At 51.0% G+C, this 19,572-nt stretch overlaps 1 protein-coding gene across 4 annotated transcripts in view; it reads right to left on the bottom strand.

Annotated features, from left to right (window-relative positions):
• Nucleotides 1–1,281: 1,281 nt before the first annotated feature.
• ACSS2 (acyl-CoA synthetase short chain family member 2) overlaps nt 1,282–19,572 on the bottom strand; it is a 38,859-nt gene continuing 20,568 nt past the window's right edge. Inside the window, exons 4-19 of one of the 4 annotated variants that reach the window (XM_067307453.1) lie at nt 19,325–19,428; nt 18,901–18,973; nt 18,014–18,089; nt 15,143–15,257; nt 13,462–13,500; nt 10,521–10,658; nt 10,088–10,258; nt 9,028–9,161; nt 8,340–8,472; nt 7,807–7,863; nt 7,407–7,487; nt 6,601–6,709; nt 6,389–6,457; nt 4,469–4,645; nt 3,313–3,387; nt 1,282–3,127 (exon numbers count right to left, since the gene is read on the bottom strand). In XM_067307453.1, the coding sequence (XP_067163554.1) occupies nt 3,000–3,127; nt 3,313–3,387; nt 4,469–4,645; nt 6,389–6,457; nt 6,601–6,709; nt 7,407–7,487; nt 7,807–7,863; nt 8,340–8,472; nt 9,028–9,161; nt 10,088–10,258; nt 10,521–10,658; nt 13,462–13,500; nt 15,143–15,257; nt 18,014–18,089; nt 18,901–18,973; nt 19,325–19,428 (1,679 nt within the window). In that variant the 3' untranslated portion in view covers nt 1,282–2,999. The remainder of the gene's footprint in view (nt 3,128–3,312; nt 3,388–4,468; nt 4,646–6,388; nt 6,458–6,600; nt 6,710–7,406; nt 7,488–7,806; nt 7,864–8,339; nt 8,473–9,027; nt 9,162–10,087; nt 10,259–10,520; nt 10,659–13,461; nt 13,501–15,142; nt 15,258–18,013; nt 18,090–18,900; nt 18,974–19,324; nt 19,429–19,572) is intronic. The other 3 variants (XM_067307454.1, XM_067307456.1, XM_067307455.1) reach the window with 3 other exon arrangements.

Raw genomic sequence — 19,572 nt, forward strand, 5'->3', positions numbered from 1 at the left:
GCTGCAACCTCCTGGAACGGCCTGGCAGGATTTGCGGTAACCTTAGAAGCAGAGTGCTGTCCCAGCATGACCTTTGGGCAGTGTCGTAAGCCTGTGCATGGACCTTTCACTTACCTCTGCACAACTTGCCCATGGTGCACCAGGAGAAGATTAAAGACAAACTGGCAGTTTGTTTTGGATCATGTAAGTCTCTGCAGATCCGTGCTAGGGATGCATTTGTGCACTTGGAGTACATGGCTCAGCAGCTCTAGCACCACACACAGCTCATGCAGAGCTAGTGGTGTGAGGATTGCCAAGGAAGATGACCAGTAAGGGTTTTGGGTAAGATGGACTCTAGGAGAGAACATCCTAGACCTGTATCTGTGGCTGTGCATTTTGCTGGAGCACTAAGCAGTAAGACCACAAGGTTAGATCCACTTGTGGAGAGCATTATAGGAGGGGCCTGAGCTGCTGGAGAGAGCTGCCTGTGATGTCTGAGCTGAAGGTGACACTGAAGTCAAGACCCAAGGGTGGAGGAGCAGTGGATGCATGGAGACTGGTATCCAGGACTCCATCTGGGTGAGGACTAGGCCTGGCTCCAGCACCGTTGCTGGCTTTGGGACCAAGATGAGCATGGTGGAGAGGCAGGTATTAACAACCCAGAGCTTCCTCAGTTGCTCTGTGTGTGCTTGTTGTTCTCCCTGGCATTGCTCCCTCATCTGTCCTGCACAGGTAGGGGTTCACGGGACCAGGGTTATGTTTGTTGTGGCACAGGCTAGACCATCTCACTCTTTCCGTGAGTCTTTGTGGAATGATACTAGCTGGAAACTGGAGAGAAACTGAGGCACAGGCTCTGACACTGGAGCCTGGCTGTTCTGCCCTCTCCCCAGTGCAGGAAAGGCAGCACAGTTTGAGTCAGGTCCTTTAGGAAAGGGAAAAAAAAAATCACCTCCCACTTGTAAATCTATCATTCCCAGTCTGTGAAAAAGCATTGCACTTGCAGTAACCTACCTCTCTCCATTCCCAAAAGTAAGAAGGATCCTGCTGCTGCTGCTGCTTGACCACAAACCTGCTGGTTTGCACTGGACAAAGCAGCCTGGCACGGCAGAGCTGACTCTGCTGCACCCGCCGGAGCGCTGTCATCACGCAGTGACAGACCTCTGCCCCGAGGAGCTCATGGTTTCCACAACCAACCCAGGATAGGGCAAGGCAGGTCCCATGGCAACTGCTGAGCTCCCCAGTCTCCCTCTGGACTCGAACACCAGACAAGTACCTACAACTAATGCACACATGCCCCACCTGTTTCCATTTTGTTTCCTTGATTTTTATTCCCTTTTTGCATAGAATTCTAGCTGTCTCCAGCCAAAATTACATAGCAGACTGAGTAAAATAGGAGGAGAGCAGGTGCAGGATTTTTTCTAACAAGGTGGAGCGGTGGTACAGGGCTGCGGGTGGAGCGTATGACACAGGCACATACTGAGGTTATATATCACAGAAGAGTACCGTGCAAATGAGAGTAGCAGGTAAGAAATGAGACTTGGACAACAGCCCATCAGAGCATCTCTAACACTTGCCATGAGCAATCTGCCTTTGAGACAGCTGCTTCTTCCTTTCCAGACCATCTCAAAGTCAGCTTATTTTACAGGTAAAGCCTGGATGCTGGGGTTCATGAAACAGCTGTTGCAGCAAGTTTTAAAGCCCATTTCTCCTTTGGTTGAAGTATAAACTCAAGCAGCTCCTCTGTACTTCCAATACCTACATTACAAAGGAGGTATCTTTCCCAGCTCAACCCAGGGCTGGAGTTAAATTCAATCAATCTGTGTAAGAAGTGTTGGCTTTGGCAGTACCCTTTGGCTAGAGTTAAGATTTTCTTTTTTTCCCCATCATCAAAAAGCCCTGTCAGATTTAACCAAATTAAAATTTTAAGTATCTTTCACTGTTTTATTTCTGATGAGAAAACGTCTTGGAATAACAGCCCTGCTTGCCTTGGTTTCTTTGTTGTAGCAATGGTCTTGCTGCCCTCTACCAAACACTTGGTTTGCCTGTAAGGGGGAAGGTGCCCCTCCATAGTGGTATTTTTTTTTTCTTTTTTCCCCTCCCCCCTTTCCTTTGGTATCAGTTACACCCACTCCTACCCCCAGCCCTTGAAAGAGGCAGCCAGCTGCCCTGCCTCTGCTAAGCTTAACTAGTGGCATCAGAGAGCAGATGGAGACAGCGCTCTACAGGGCACACCAGACCAAGACCATTTCCTCTCAGACTCGGGTTCCCTGTTGCATCCACAGCCAGCAAAGGACCTGCGATAGCTGGCATCACACGGCTAGAAAATAACAAACCTCGGTACCAAAGAGTTGTATAAAACCTGGCTAAAGAACAGAGCTTCCCTGAGCCTTGCACCATTCCTTTTCAGGCTGGGGGCCTCTAACAAACAACTTTCAGACAGTGGATGCAAGACTAAAACTCACTTACACAGCTATGATGGGAGTGTTAAGTCTTCTCCCAGCTTACAGCACTGAGTAGAAGAGGAAGCTTAGCTGGCGTGTGGACAACAGCAGATGCACCTACCTTGCCCGCCTGCACTGAGTAATTCCAGTACTTCTGTGGTGCCAGCTTTGGCAGTAAAGTACCACTTTCCCTCCAACCCCCCAGTTCCTTCCCGCTGCAAGACACCAGGGCCCCTCAATTACATAAAATTAATTAACCCCCCTCCCAGCCCCCTCCAAAATCATGAATGAGGTGATGAAAAGGGAAGAGCATGAGTCCCTCTGTCGCACGTGAACGAGGCTGGAACCTCAGGTGCATGATACCGATCTGCACTAAGACGAGTGCACTCCTCCGAGGCATGGACGTACTAGTGAGATGAGGCCTCTCCAGAGCCAGCCTTCCCCTCCTTTATAGCATTTGTACATTCAATTCATCAGGTGAAGGTTTCTTTTCCAGGGCGGACAGCAGTTACTTGAGGGATCCGCTCATCAGGACACTGCTGCTGCTACAGTTCTGTTCAGCAGGGACAGGTCATGCTGCTACAGTTTAGTGTCACATCTGTTGTTGAAAAGATGGTTTATGATGCCCGGGTTTGCCAGGGTGGAGATGTCCCCCAGATCTTGGTCATTTTTGGCAATCTGCTTTAATATCCTTCTGGTAATCTTTCCTGTAAAGACAGCCATGAAAGGAAAGCAGGACTCAGGATCCTTTCAGCATCCCTGGCAGAGCAATGGGGAGTGCCCAGACCTGCTGCCTCCCACCAACCCTGGGTTTTGTCCCCCTGGACTTCAGTGGTCCCAGACAAGCACTTTAGGGATTTCCATCCTCCAGCACTGTAACTACACCCCTTACCTGAGCGAGTTTTGGGCAGGCCAGGGGCATACTGGATGTAATCAGGTGTTGCTATCGGTCCGATTTTTTCTCTGACTAAAAAATTAAAAAAGAAGAAAAAAGATTTTTTTATTGTGCCTACCAGGAGATGCCAGGCACATCCTTTTCAGGCTGGATGACTAAGTTAAGACACACAGACCAGCTCGTGGGGAAGCCTGGCACCCAGGTGGTGCAGTGCTCGGTGCTGCTGCACCAGAGCCTCGGAGCTGTGGAAAGGGGGAGCAGGACCTGCAGTGCCAATGGGGCTATAGCACATCTTCCCAAAAGCAAAAGCTCCCACAGTTTCATTCTCATCATTGTCAAGACACCCTTATAATGGCTTTTACCAATCATTATTGCTATTTTGATAGAGCAAGAACCAATTCCCCATTTGGTTCCTGCAGAGAAGAAACTGCCATGGATGCATTTCCTGTATTAAATGCTGCATTCCTCTGCGGCAATAAAAGAGCTCCCGTGAGACCAGGGCACAAACAACCAAAACATTACCGCAGGCAATGAAGCATTTGGGGAAAACGCACTGGATCCCCAACTATTTCTACCCTGTTCTAATGTCGGACCTGCTTTGGACCAAAGCTGTGTGTTTGTCACTCCCAAGCCAGGAGCGCACCGGCTGGAGAGGGACTGCCTGAAGGCTGCAGTAAGGCTACCTCCTGCTGAAACTCTCTCTGTAAACTCTGTCTGTAGGTCCTTGCTCAGGCAGTGCCTTCTGGATTTAGGAGATGGGCCTGCAAACGTTCCCTTCTCCTACTCAAAGCAACCGAACAAACTCTGCTGCAACTCCACCCGGGAGAGCCGTGGAGCAAAGCCCATGCAGGAGAGCACTGTTGCAAACAAATGCCTGCTGGCTACCCGAGTTCTTTGCTCAGCTGCCAGCTTCCAAGAGCTAGAGGTGGCATCACATGAGCAGCCAAAGGCCGGGAGATCTAATTTTAGTCTTCACCAGCCATGCTCTCCAATCAGAGGGGGCACCTTGTCGCACTTGTCCACACTGGATTCCCCAGACTACACACACCCTCGTTTAAGCACCCAAGCCCTTAACCCCTCCTTCGCCTGCCCAGCACTGCCACACACGCCCCCTCCCTGCCATGCAGACTCCCAGATGTTTGACTCTTGCTACCTTGTTTTTTCAGCTCATCTGTCAGGTTCTTGGTGAACTCGTGGCCATCTCTCAGAGTCACAAAGCAGTAGAGGCACTCGCCTTTCAGGGGGTGCGGGTGGCTGACCACCGCTGCCTCAGAGATGGCTGCATGCTCCAGCAAGGCTGACTCCACCTCTGCAGTGCTCAGCAAGTGGCCTGGAAGCAGAGAGGCAATGCTTTACAGAGCCGTACAGGGCTGGGGCTCTAAAGCCTCCCAGCAGCTGGGAGAAAGAAGCCTGCAAGTAGACAAAGCCCTAAACTGTAGATTTGAGACCACCAATTCCACATGCTTGAGAAAAGAAAACAGCTTGAGAAAGAAACCCACTTCAGCAGTGCAGTGGTTGGGCTGTCCTGCAACCCAGCCAAATATTGCTCACATCAGTGCAGGATTAGCTAAGGGCAGCAGACAAAGGCTACATGCCCCTGGCTATTATCCCTCTTACCTTTAGGGTTCTTAAACAGATTTGTGAATTGTTCACAGCCATGAGATTAAACAAAGCAAAGGCTGAGAAGGAGCTGGACTTGGTGAGAGGAGACCTGCCCACAAGGTCACCTGGAACATGCAGAGAAGGAAGAGCCTGAATCTGCAGATCCCAAGAACTGGCACTACTGTGCACTGCTGGAGGTCATCATTTTGGGGAGATGGAAAGAAGCTCCTCATCACAGGGCAGGGGCACAACTCACTTTTGTACATCTCTGCGCCAGCTGTACCTGTATGAAGATGATTAGGGGACTGGAGCATCTCTCCTATGAAGAAAGGCTGAGAAAGCTGGGCCTGTTCAGCCTGGAGAAGAGAAGACTGAGAGGGGATCTTATCAATGTGTACAAACATCTTAAGGGAGGGTGTAAAGAGGATGGGGTCAGACTATTTTCAGTGGTGCCCAGCCCAGGACAAGAGGCAACAGGCACAAACTGAAACACAGGAAGTTCCATCTGAATATGAGGAAAAACTTCTTCACTGTGAGGGTGACAGAGCACTGGAACAGGTTGCCCAGAGAGGTTGTGGAGTCTCCTTCTCTGGAGATATTCAAAACCCGCCTAGATGAAATCCTGCACAACGTGCTCTAGGTGACTCTGCTTGAGCAGGGGGGTTGGACTAGATGATCTCCAGAGGTCCCTTCCAACCTCAACCACTCTGTGATTCTGTGGTTCTGCACTCTGCCATTCTACCTTGGGACTGCTGGCACAGAAAACCAAGGGAAGGGGGTCAACTCCCAAAATGATCAGTTGGTGAAGAACAAGCACTGCCTTTGGGGAAGTCAGATGAAAGGATCTAGTTTGATCCAGGAGCAAGCACAGCAGACATCTCAAAACCAGCAATAAGCACCTGTAGGCTCCAGCCTCCAGTAAAGAAGGAATGGAGCTATTTAATGCAGTATATGGAAGGCATGGTGGGGTGAAATGAAGGTGAATCTCAAAAGACTCAGGCAAGAGAGGTGGGAGAATCTCCATCTCTGGAGACTTTCAGAACTCACCTGGACAAAGCCCTGAGCAGCCTGATCTGGCCTTGAGGTTAGCCTGCCTGGAGCAGCAGGTTGGATTAGAGACTCCAGAGGTCCTGCCCATCCTAAATCTTTTTATGGTTCTAAGATCTCCTGTGACGCTAAATGCTTCAGCATGGAAGCACCTTGAATGCTTAAAAACTTCCTCTACGAGGCTAGAGAAGGCTTCTTCCCTCCAGCATGTTTCCTCTGGAGGGATTATCCCAGAAAGTCACAAAACCACAGTCTCTACTGACTTGGAAACAAACAAGATCCTGCAATTAGATCCAGTTCGAGGACAGGTTGCTGGGCAGAGTCATGGACACAGAACTGTGTCCCATAAAGCAATGTTGTGGTTTTAACTGGTATCAAAAAAAGTATATTGGCTCCCACTGAAGACAAAAGTTGTTTTTCTTACCAGAAACATTCAACATGTCATCAATTCGTCCTGTGATCCAGTAATAACCATCTTTATCTCTCCTGCAACCTAAAAATAGCCAGAAATGACAGCATGAGGAAGCAGTGCCAGCCCTCAGAGCAAATGATAAGGGATTCTGAGACTAGGACATAGCAAGATTTAAATTGCTGTCCCCAGGCCTCTGCAGCCACACACTCCCCCGACAGCCTTACCGTCACCCGTCACGAAGTACCCAGGGAACTTCTTGAAGTAGGTGGTTTCAAATTGCTGGTGGTTTCCATACACTGTGCGCATTATTCCTGGCCAGGGCTGCTTAAATACCTGACGGTGAAAAATGCAGACATGAGTCAGTGGGAGCAAAAGCCACCCAGCAGTGTTAATTCTGCTGTTAGTCAGTGTTTCGAATCACCTCTATTTACCCAAACAACCCTGGCCAGCAGGTGCAGTTCCTACACTGCTCCACAACGTGTCTAGCCTAGCACAATTTATCCTTTTGCAACTGATAGGCACATAGAAGCAACTACCTCACACTGAAGAGCTCTTCCCAGGATCAGGATATCAAACACCTGCTATTCTACCTACTCCACTACAGGATTTTACAGACTGTATTTTTTGTGTGATGGGAGGGGAAATAATCCAGTAGGGGCAGCAGTACATAGTAAGAAAAATGCTACAGAGATGATTGTGGGTGATGACACTCAGACGCTTGCTGGCCCTGCTCTCACTGCAGTGCTGCTCTCCTGGGGAAGTCTCACCACGCTTGGCATAGGGGAAGGAGTTTCTCTGAAGAGCTGTTGCCTTCCTTCTGTGTTGCTCATCTGTGCAATTGCATCAGTGATTGCTTACACAGCTTGTTTATGGCATAAAACCCAGAGTTATGGCAGTAAAGGTTGTTCCTACCACCGAAAAGGTCCCTTGTCTGGAACCAGTGGAGGAGCATGTACTCTACAAGGAATGTGCCAGAGCTCACAGGGAACAGACAAGGGGAGGGTTGGAAGGACAGTCAGACCCTCTTTACCAGGTAGCCTTGTGCTTCTCCTTCCAGCTCTTCCCCCGACTCATTCAAGACGGCAGGGACCACGCCGAAGAAGGGGAACGTCTGCCATGGGGACCAGAGAGCAAGGAGAGATGGGTGAGCCCACACACTAAAGCCCTGTGAACTAGACAGAGTAGGGGGCAGAACAAGGGCAGGTTTGGAGATGACATTGCACACAGGGCCTGTTAGTGCAGCTGCATGGGGCAGGCCTGGGATTTTGTGTGGTGGCCACCTCCCCCTGTGGAAGTCCTTCCCATGGCCCACCCCGGCCAGCCTGAAACCACCTGGGCACATACGCCCAGGCTGGGGCATGCACAGTGCCAGCCGTTGCCGCTCAGCCTCGCCGCAGCCCTCCCTGCCGGGGGAACACACAACTACTCACGGCAGAGCCCGGCTTCATGGGGGTGGCGGCAGGGAGAGGCGTCAGCATGTGGCCACCCTGCAGGGAGAGGCAAAGCGAATGTGGTTAGGCGAAGTCGGCCTGTCCCACAGCTGTCTGTTGGCTCCGGTCATCTCGCGTCACAGTCAGATGCTGCCTGCTTAGGACAGGCAGAGACAGGGCCTCAAGGAGGATACAGGGAGGCTGTGTTTGGGCAGGAGGTCCTGGAGCTGCTGGAGAAGAGAAAGAGGGGGAGAGGGAAGCTGCAAGCAGGGATCAGAGCAGACTGTGGCAGCAACCATCTGAGAGGAAGGTCTCCCCATGGAGTGTGTTTGAGGTCCAGGAAAGAGAGAGGAGAAGGGGAACCAACTGATTCACTCATGGGGCACACAGGAGGTTGGGAGGCTCCTGGACAAGCAAAACAGCTAGTCCCCATAGCACCAAAGCAGCATTATAGCAAACCTGCAAAGATAATCCTGCTACCTGCCAGGAGCACGAGGGAAAGAGGTCCCACAGCCACCCAGGCAAGGACTCACCGTCTCTGTCTGCCAGAACGTATCCACAATGGGACACCTCTCTTCTCCCACCACGTGGTAGTACCACAGCCAGGCTTCAGGGTTGATGGGCTCCCCGACAGTCCCCATCACCTTCAGAGACTTCCGGCTGTGCCTGCAGAGCAGAGGCAGGGGCTCGCGGAGGCACGGCAAGCCACAGGGAGAAGCTGCTCACGAGCCTGCCTGCGCTGCAGAGCCTGCAGGCATCTCTAGGCTACCCAAACACACTTGGGGTTTCCAGAAACAGTTTAGTCCCTCTGAATGCTCTCCCATGCGGGCAGAGGAGAGACCTCCCTGGTTTTGGTATGTCCCACCCCAAGCTCACAGCAGGCCAAAGACACATTCAGCTCTGCTCTTTCTCTTCCCTGGGTTGAGGAACAACACACACACAGGCTCTCAGCTCAGGAGCAGGGCAGAGCAGAGCCTTCAATCTCAGAGCTTTGCTGCAGCTTATGGTAAAAGAGAAGGACCTGCTCAGAAGAGCCATAATGAAGCTAATGCATGGGGTGCCTGCTCGTCCCTGGGTTGAATGCAGAAGATCCTGGTTTGTTCAGAAAATGCAATGGGGAAGCTGCTGTTCAGAGAATAAGTTGTGAGCCCTGGTCCCCTATCAGGAGCCTGGGGCTGTGCCAGAGCCGGGGCCCCCACGCCATTGGGGGGCAGCACTCACTTTTTGACAGGCTCCTCCCCATGCTTCATCAGCAGGCGGATGGCTGTGGGCGCCGTGTAGAACTTGGTCACCTTGTACTTGTCAACAATGCTCCACATTCGCCCAATGTCTGGGTAGGTGGGGACACCTTCAAACTGAGTGGGAAACAGGGCAATGACACAGCTGTTCATTAGCATTACCTCCTTGCAACCATCTGCAGCACGTTCGCAAGCAACAGGCGCTGAGAGCAATGGGGAACAGCAGTTGGATCCCAATGTGTCCTCAGTTGTCATTCAAGGGGCACTGTGCAGTGTGAAACCAGTCTGGTCCATGGCCCCCATCTTACCTCCTCCTTGGTATGGATTTATTCCCCCCTCCCAAACCCCAGATGTCCTAGCGATTGTCCCCACAAACATCCTAGCAATAAGGGCACGTGGGTGACTTGCAGCGAAAGCTGTCCCACCAGCCCGATGATACTCCCCACAAGGCACGGGGTGATGGGTCCAACCATGGAGTTACAGAACCACAACCAAAGGCATCAAGAACCTTAAAAAGATTCTTCCAACATGAAAGTGATTTTCCTGCTTCACTTCCCCATGGGAGTCTTAGGAAAAGGCCTCTGGCTCCCTCTTTTGCCATACCCTGTCAAGGGAGATGCAGGCACAGGAATTAAATACAGGTTGTCAGACCAGCTTGAGCAGTATGAACATCACTCCCTGCTCATGATCCAGCTTTCATATTAGCCTGCAGCAGCCCTGACTCCCTTGGTACACGAGGCTTGTATTTCTAAGGGAAAGAAACAGGGGAGCATTTGAAAAACTAACCATCCAAAAACCACGCACACAACCTAGTCCTTCCCTCTACAGCACTGAGCAGTCACCCAAGCCCTCCTTGGGGAGTGTCACCCTTCCTCGCAGAGAACAACATGCTGCAACATAGCACAGAAAGTACGAGGGGGGTTTGCACAGAAGGGAAATGTGTGTCCTGCCATGTTCAGCACAGAGCAATTCAGGGATGCAGCTCGGCATCATGATCAACAGCTTCTTGGAGGAGAGGCACCCAACTGCCACCCAACACTTACTAATACACTAGTTGCCCCGTTTGCCAGGGGTCCGTAAGTGAGGTAGGAATGGCCTGTTATCCATCCAATGTCAGCTGTGCACCAGTAGATATCCTCGGGATGGTAATCAAACACATATTTAAATGAGGTGGCAGCAAAGAGCATGTATCCACCCACCGTATGCAGCACGCCCTGCAAGAAGAAGGCACGGGATGATCAGGGCAAGCTCCCAGCCAAAGCCCTCCCTGTCCCAGCCCAAGCCCAGCCTCACTGGTCCATTTAGCACAAGCAGCAACTGAGCAGGAATGACCTGCACATCCCTCTCCCAAAGCCTCCATAGCTCCTCTTCCTACTGAGGCCTCCCAAAGCAACCCCCACTCGTTCCCACCTCTGAGGTATTACTGCAGTTCAGAGCCTGTCTGCACGGGGCGGCGAGTTGGGCAGGGGAGCGTACCTTGGGTTTCCCAGTTGAGCCACTGGTGTAGAGGATGAAGAGTTCATCCTCCGCGTCGCACCACTCAGGTTCGCACTCCGTGTTGGCACTGCTCATCAGCTCATGCCACCACATGTCTGTGGCTGGATCCCAGGGGGTCTGAGAAAAGTGGAAGATTAGAAATGGGACTTCCAAAAGAAGAGAGAGGGGACAAGGGGCTGCAGCCCTGACTTCTCTGCCCCTCACGGCCCATCCAGACAGGTACTCACAGCATGGCTTCTGCCTAGAGCCTTTTGCCAGCTGTTCACCACAAACCATGCATCAGAGCTGCAGCTCCCATTCAAGAAGCTCCTTTCACAGCCCACAGCCACCAGGAAAACCTTTAAACAAGGTCTGACTACAAGACCTGAAGCACATTTTCTCAACCACTGGCAAGGCCCATAAATCCCTCCCACCAGCAGCCATGAGAGGGGCTGCACCGGCTGCTCTGCGCTGTCGTGGCAAACGGGCTCCCCCTCCCGCTTTCTCGGAGCTGCCCCCAGCAGCAATCAAACACCAAAGCAGCAGCCATCCCTTAGCATGGCCACGTATTTACTGGCCCCAGACAACTTGCAGGGACCCCCACGGCAGATGGCAGAGCTATAACAGGGCTACCAATGCTTTCAACTGGTCATCAGAGGTCACCCTGAAAGTCACCTTGACTGGCTACATCTCCAGGATGGCACAGCTCAGTGCAAGGCCTAATTTTCCCTGACCTTCTCTCCTTTCCTCAGAGGAACTTGGGAACAGCTGATCGGGCAACACTCCTCAGCCAGAGAGCAGACCTCTGCTTTTCACATCTCTGCGAGGCCAGGCACGCTGACCCAAAGCCTTGCAGCACAGGAGGCCAACTTGCCGCTGGGACACATCATCTCCTTGCAGAGCTCGGGCCCATCATGCAAGCACAGCCTGCACGCAGAGTCCCCAAGCTGCAACTCAGGCTCCAGCAGTCACTCAGACAAGACTGTCTCGTTAGCAAACAGGACTGGAATTAGAATTTGGTCCAGGAGGTAGAGATGCGAATGGCCAGATGCCACCCCAAAGAAGTAGGAAGGAAACCTGGGCACCAGAACACCTGGCCGTGGCTGAGCTCATGGCACTTGCCAAGTCAGTGGGTCTCCAGGCTCAAGCCTGTCCTCTGTGTGTGAGCTCCCCAGCAATGAGTTGGATCCCAACAGCTCCTAGCTCCAGGCTGTACAAAGCAGCTGAAGGGAAGCAAATGCCATTACTGGAATTCTTGTACCCCAAAATTCCCTCAGCTGGGATGTCTTGAGGCATGGAGAACAGCCAAGGGTTTGCACAGTGATTCTCTGTGTCCCTCAAGATGTTAAAGTGCCACTGGGATCCCACAGTCCAGCAACAGCCAGAAGCTCAGCACACATGATGCAGGGAACACCAACTGCTCTGCCCCTTTGCTGACAGCATGGCGCACCTGAGTCTGTTTTGAAAGCTCACATAAATCCCCCAGCTCTCCCAGGTAACTCCTGGAGCCCAATTTCCACACGTCTGGTGCATCACCAAGCTCCCAGCAAGATACAATGCCACATGAGACCAAGCTAGGCTCCCACTGACCCATCAAACAGTCACTTTCCTGCATCCCTCATTCAAAGATTCCTTAATTTTAGCACCAAACTTCCTCCAACCTATGGTACAAGTCAGAGTCCCAGTATGGCACACAGCAGGCCTGCCTTCAGCTCACCTGCTAGCCAGGGGCTGCCAAAGAGCACGTTGCCTTTTCCCAACCCAGCTAAACAAAGAGGTTAAAAAGGACACACAACAAAGACAAAGGTGGTGGGGGCTGCCTGCAGTCTTTGAGAGGTGCCCCACACACTTGAGTTGGGCACCCTCATCTAGGTAGACTTCTAAGTAACAAACACAGAGTTTGGTGCAACCATGCAAGGAGCTAGCATGCTCCTGCCCAACACCAGACACGCTGCTCCAGAGACTCAGGAAGGCCCTCTGCTCTTTCCTGCCAAGCCCCCAGCCCCTGGGCAGCTGGTGTCAGAGGACTGGAGAAAGATTAAACCTCAAAAACCAGCTGTTGCTAACAGAAGCCTGCCCAAGTGACTATGGGCAAGCCCTGACTCTCTGGGTGCTCTGGTAGAGCACGTGTGCTGGCTGGCCATTGCTTTATTCAGGCGGGTTCCTGAGGTCATAGCTCCAGGGAAGGTGTTAGCAGAGTCCACCCGCTGGGTCAGGCACTGAAGCTCCAGGCTTCCTGCCCGCAACACACAACAGCAGCTGGAAAGTTGCACGCAACTCCTGCCAATCTCATTACAAAGGGAAGCACGTCATGAGAACTGCTTTTAAAAGGAAACAGATGAAATGTCATCGTAACCCTGGAAGCAGGGCACTGAATCCCAGTGGTTCTGCATTTCACCTTGTCAGCAAGTTCACATGCATTCAGATGTCTTTACAGAAGTGGATTGCCTCCAGCAGCAAAGTTGGTGCCACTGCATCAACACCAAAAACGCACAGAGCTCTGGCTGGACAGGCAAAGGGTGTCACTGACTCCAGGTCATACTCCACAGCTTCTTGTTGTCATAGAAAACGAGGGGGTTTGGACCAATCCTTCCAAAGAGGAAGCAGAAGACAGGCTATCAGCCCTAGCAGGCCCCAGCACATGTCCCCATGTTCTCCACAATCTGCTTCTCCTTCAAGAGGCCTCCAGCCCTTACAGCAACCACAGGAGCCTCAACCACATTCACTCACTGCTCTCACTCTGCTGGGCAAAAGGGACACAGACCCCCAGTGAGTGCAGCCAAGCAGCAAGTGATATCTATCGCTAACATGCAACTGCTGGTAACCCGATTAGGAAGACACGTGTGGCCGTGCAGAGTCAGAGCAGTTAGAAAGGTGGAGCGCTAGAGGGAAGCAGGGGGAGAGGCACTGAGAGGAGGAAGGCAGTGCTGCATGTAAATACCTTAGGATGGAGTCTCTGTGAGCTCTCAGTCTTTTTTTCCTGTTAAAAATCCACAAAGAGGGTGTGAAAGTCGAGAAGTGAAGGATCCACATCAGGCTTTGAGGGCAAGGAGTTGTACAGGGTGCTGGAAGATTGGCCTGGCAGAGCAAAAAGCCCTCTGATCCAGGGCCCCGAGCAGGAAATGCCCTCTGAGCGAAAGCCTTACCATTTCCATTGCATTCCCTGGATATGTGCCGCCTCCGCGGCAGGTCTCCGTAGGCCACCCCCCTGCACGCACACAACCAGTCGGGAACACAAGCACAGAGCAGGCAGACAGCCCGCTGGCCTCCGATGGCGCTCCACAAGCCACAGGCACAGAGAAAAGGCACTCACGAGGGAAAGCGATCTTTAATAAAGTGTCTGAACAAGAACAGCAGCAAGAACCGGAGGGTAACGCGCAGGCCCCCTCCAGCCTCCTCCTTCTCCTGGGACATTCTGCACAACAACCTCACATCACCAACAGCAACCAGCACAGGGGACAGGCTTCTCTGCAGCCTCCCGACCAAGAACATAGCATAAAAATGCTGGCCTGGTCCAGTTTTCCCACCCCTTAGCAGCTACCCTATCCTAGCAAGAGGAGGAGCAGAGGAGGCCAACGCAATATGCCCAGGTGGGCAAGGAAGAGACAACACCTCCCTAAAACTAATACAGCTGCTCAAGCAGAACTAACTCAAAGACACATAATCTGTTGTACTTGTTGTTCCAGGGATATGCACAGGCCATCCCTTTTGAAAGCACAGCCCAAAGCTCAGTCGAATGCACTTTCCAAATAAAACTCATTTCTGGGTAAGCACCAGCCTGAGCTTGCCATATCCCAGCACCTGGAACAGCTCAATGCACTGCTACGAGGTACCAAACATCTCTCTGCTCAGGCCTCTCTCTGCAAAGACTCAGGGCAACTGTCCAAGTTCAATCAACGGAGAGCACCTGTGCCCTCACCGGCTCTCACTAGCCATCACGGCACCCAATTCCACTGGTAAAGGAAGCACACACTTTCTGCTGGAGACCGTAAACAGTCTGAAAACAGTCATTTTCTATCAGATGGGGGCACTGGCTTGTCCAGAGGCAGACGGACAGTCCTGAGAGATAAAAACAAAAAACTGTGCCTTGCTAATGTCAGCTACACAGTAGCTGCACGATTTCAATCTTATGATTAGCTATTATCATGTTGTGGGGCTGTGTTGCATCCAGGCCACAAGTAGAAATCTCCTGTTTTTCCCTCCCACTTCCACTGTCACAGCTGCAGTGCAGGAAGACATGGCTCCTTGCAAAATAGGGAAGATAGATATGGGAAAAAGAAGGAAAAGTCCTTCACTGGGCAGATGAAAACATGCACCTTGTCCTAGCTCTAGGGGCTTTGAGCCTTTGGAAAACATACCCTGCTGTGCTTTCAGGGGTCCGGTGGGCTGGAAGCTAGTGACGGTGTTAAAGGAAGCAGCAGGGAGAGGGTCTTGGAAAGAGACAGGAACCCTTTCTCACACTACTTGCAATGCAACAACAGGGAGGAGGGGAGGAAACAGGAACAGGAGTCAGAAAACAGGAGCATCCAGGGAAGCACTGCAGTGGTTCCACATCAGTTGATTTGCTGGGCTCAGACCCATACAAAAAGCACACCATCCTCCCATCATCCCCAAGAACATACCTGTATGTCCTGGCAGAGCCTTTTGAGAGGGGGAGACTTGCTGCATGTCCCGTCCGCCACTAATTCTTCCCTCCCCAGGTGTTTGACCACGATGCACTTTTTCAAAGGGGAGCCCCTGTAAAGGGGGACGGAGTTATCGGATGAAGCTGCTCAGACAACAGCGGGCTAAGCCTGCCCTTCACATGTTCTACAAAATACACTGGAGGCAGAGAAGAGGCACCTGAGCTGCATTTGTTGAGCTAGAGCTAATGCTGCCTGCGTGCCTGTGCCACTAACTCACTAAAAAGAGCTGCTCTGGCTGCAGCTCATGGAGGGAAGAGGCTGGATTCCCCCATAGCCACACAGCTCAGCATCTCAGCTGCACATCAGATGGGGTCTGACCACAGCTGCGCAGGAGGCCTCCAGTACCACCCCAACAGTCCGCAGGTACTTCAGTCATCTTCCCCCCACCGTCTTCCGTTTGCCTCCCCCCTACCTTGCTCAATCCCCCAGCTTCTGCCAACTTTTCTCCAGCGATTCTCCCGCCAGCAGGGGAAGAAGCCATTCCCACGTACCCAAAGCCCCCAGACAGGGGGAGGAGACATCAGGCCCATCAGCTCCTATCAGTGTGTCCTGCCATGGTGCAGATCCCTAGCACCAAGAGGGTGCTGCGGACGTCGCATGCACTCCTGCCACCAGATACAGCAGCTCACAGGAGGAGGCACCTTTGTGTATTTTTCCAGTGCATCCACCAACAGGCACTTGCTGGAGTTCCCTAACAGTCCCGCTCCCTTTTCAAACAGCTCAGGCTTTGCCTACAACAAAAAGTGTCTTATATGACCAGCATCCCTCACTCTGGCAGTACTTTGTCTCACAGGCGACATGAACTTGCCAAACAGATCTTCAGGTCAGGCTGTGCTCATGACTGGAAGGGGCTCCCTGCTCACGTCAGCCCCACATCTGCGTGGAGCCCTTCAGGCTCCACACTCCTGCAGACTTGGCCGTGCAGACTTCAGGCCGACCACAAATTGCCAAGGGACACAAGCCCCAGCAACACTGCAGCACAGGCACAGAGCGTGGAGAAGAGGAGAGGTCTGTCCACAGCCTGCGAGGGATTTATGAGATAAAATCCCTAAGGGGAGAGCCCCACAGGAGTCTCTTATAATCCTCTGTTTGGAAGATGCCTTACAAACCCCAAGTTTGCCTGTCTGTGAGTACGAACGAGGCCTCCCATAGCACCCATGAGATGTCAGGTGGCTGCTCCCATCTCGAGGTGTGACAAGCCATCCACCTTCAGAAAGAGGAAAGTCTTCCAAAAGGCTTCCAAAGCCAAACTATACATGGAAAAGAATGGCTTTTTGTCCCATTAATGGGGGATTAACAGAGCATATGCATGACAAACAAAATGATCACATCTCCTTTCAACCCAGTCAGGGTACCACCACATTGTCTCCATCAGTCAATTACATCAGCTTTAATTCCCAAATCCAGGATAGCCTCTGTCCTGCCACATAACTACTTCTACAAACACAGAAGCTTGAGTTTAAAGTTCTTTGGAAGAATCTGAATTCCTAATGTGCAGAGTACGTGCCCTAAATTTGCATGTGACCTAACTTATAAAATCAGATTCACTCTCACGTAAGCTACACATTTTTCTCCCATCATTTGTGGGGTTCATGTTTGAGCAGAAAATTAGATAATAGCTGATGTCTGTCAAAAACTTCATGCAAATCTGAAACACAAAGCTAAATATGTCCCTCCCAAAGTCTTCTTTGTACCAATGCTGATAAGAACCCCATGTGAGCGTTTACTCGCTATCCTGGCCTGTAATATAATGAGCATTCATTAAGGAGACTTCTAACTCCAGGGAACATCTTAAAGCCTCAGGCATTACTTAGAAATTTGAATGCAAACGTCTGGGTTACATTTCTGAATGTCAGCAACACTTGTCTATGAATCTGCTGCTTTTATCCTACCTTACCAAACCAGGAACACTTTGCCTGCTGCTCAGAAGGTTACAAAAAAATCCTGACCGGGATCTGTATGGTTTCCTCCCAAAGATTACCCCCTATTATGATCTGTATCTCTCTTATTCGTGCAGAAGCTAGAGCACCTGGAGGACACGGTTCGGGAGTGGAAGCATAAGGATCCAGACGTGGTTCTCTGGGTGCCCGTGACTGTGTGTGTAAGCCTGGTGAAGTCACTTCGCCGTGATTGTTTCCCTTTCTGTAAGATGTGATGGTAAAATCTGCCTGTCTCCTTATGGTTTACCAGTATCTCAGTGAAGATGCTTAAAAGAGTAAAACAGCTTAACCATATACCTGTGCCCAGCTAGGCACTGACCTCCTGGTGCACATGCTGGTGCATTTCAACTGAAGTGCCTGATCCTGTCACACAGCTACTTCCCAAACTTGAAATATTTCTGGTTTATATCTCTGTTTCTCATTACTGTCAAATAAGCGACTTGTGGGCAAGATTTTAAGTCCCATCTCAACATGCACCACGGCACTGTGTCAGATTCCTTGCAGCTCGCACAGAGGTGTGTTATCCCTCCCACTGCAACAGCTGCTGCTGCTGCTGCAGGCACTGGGAGAGCTGCCATGGGCCATTGCAGAGGGGCTGCTACAAGGGTGGTGGATAAGACAGTCTGTCTCCAGCAAATCCCATCATCCAGCATGTGGGCCTTCAGGTCAGAATGGACAAGAAAAAAGTTTAAAGAAAATATTTTTCAGATGAGGGAATCCATGCGTACATTACTTTGGAAAGGCTTATGAGCACACAGCAGTTCATGTCTGACCTGCAGCAAAGTCTATCACCCTGTAACAATTTCCATTTCCATTTGTGCAGGAGTCAATTCCAGCAGAAATGCCCTTCAGGAGAATCTGAACTTACTTGTCTTTACATTTCTGGAGGGCTTCATCTGCAATCTGCTTCAAGCTAATCAGCTTCTCCCCTCGATAAAAGGCATCTGCAAAACCCCAAGGAAAACATTAGAAGGGCTCCCCAGCCGAGGCATCCCGGGACAGCTGGAAACAGCAAAGCAGTTTCAGGAGGGCTGAGCAGAACTCATGGACCGGAGTGAGGGAAAGTAGGCAGGCAGCCACTGGGAAAGGTTTCCTAATAAGCCCTTTGGGCCCAGTGAAGCAAATGCCAAGAGAAATGGTGAAATTCCTTCTGTGGGAGAGGTCAAATTTAACCCAAGAAGTCTCTTGGGAATATTCTGTGGGGAATAATCTGACAAGGCCAGAACACAGACTGCAAAGTCTAATGGGTCCTTTCCATAGCACGGACCTATTAATAGTTACATCACCGTCACAGAAAACGGTTGGGGAAAAGGCAGTGGACTTGCACACAAATATTACCACTTTCTCAATCCTTTGCTTTACAAGGCTGAGAGTTACAATACGAACATTTCCTTGGAATTGGTGAGGGAGGGAATTTTCATATTCAGACTGCCCAATAAATGATGCATCTTGGAAACATCTGGCTTATTTTGAAGACAAACATGGATGAGACAGTTTCAGAAACATGTTATTAGCAGCTGGTGACAACATGCTTTACAGAACAAAGTGGGAGGGCTGCTTAAATACTTCAGTGCACATTCAAAGCGGAAAATAGTACTCAAGCACAGCTACAAACAGTTTATCTGCCTTACAGCAGCTCAGCTGAAGCACAGCCCTTCCTCCTCCAGATCCAAGTTCATTCAGCTTTTAAAATAAACACCTTTCAGACAGCCAAGAGTAACAGCCCAGGGTTGGGAGCCCAGAAGCACGTTTTACCTGCTGTAATGAGGAGCGAACAACCACAGTCAAGAATCCGCTCACAGAGAGAGTCTGCCGAGAAACCTGCAAACTGATGAACATTGCACAACGAAGTTAGGAAGTGACGGAACAGAAAACAGGAGCAGCTATGCAGTTCATCCAAGACAACCGATAGCACCAGGCATTGCTGGAAAGAGCTAAAGGAGCTGGAGACTTCCTAGAGACCTATCAGTGGGAGAGAGCAAAACCCCTGAAACATCATTCTACAGTCAAAGGCAGAAGAGGGCTAGGAAGCAGCACCTTAATTTAGCTTCCACCCATCTCATAGGCAGCACCCATCTTTCCAGCTCTCCCAGTTCCTCCCCCTGGCTCTTGCGATAACAGAGCTGCTATTCCCCGCAATAGCGCAGCATCGAGATCAACGCGCAACGCTTGTTCCTACCACAACGGAATGAAGAGCCCCGATCCTGGCACAGGCAAGCATGGCTACAACCAGCTCCAGGATCATTGGCATGTAGATGGAAATGCGGTCTCCTTTTTTCACACCTGTGGAGGGAAAATGAAAATGACATTTTTCCATGCTAATAACCTGTCAAAACAGCTGTGGATGCAAGTGTTATCTGCCCATCAGATGGCTAGTACCCAAGGCTCTATAACCATAATGAAAGAACAGGATATAGGAAGAAGCTA

This window comes from Apteryx mantelli, chromosome 18, assembly GCF_036417845.1.
Source record: "Apteryx mantelli isolate bAptMan1 chromosome 18, bAptMan1.hap1, whole genome shotgun sequence".
In the NCBI taxonomy this organism is placed as follows: Eukaryota; Metazoa; Chordata; class Aves; order Apterygiformes; family Apterygidae; genus Apteryx; species Apteryx mantelli.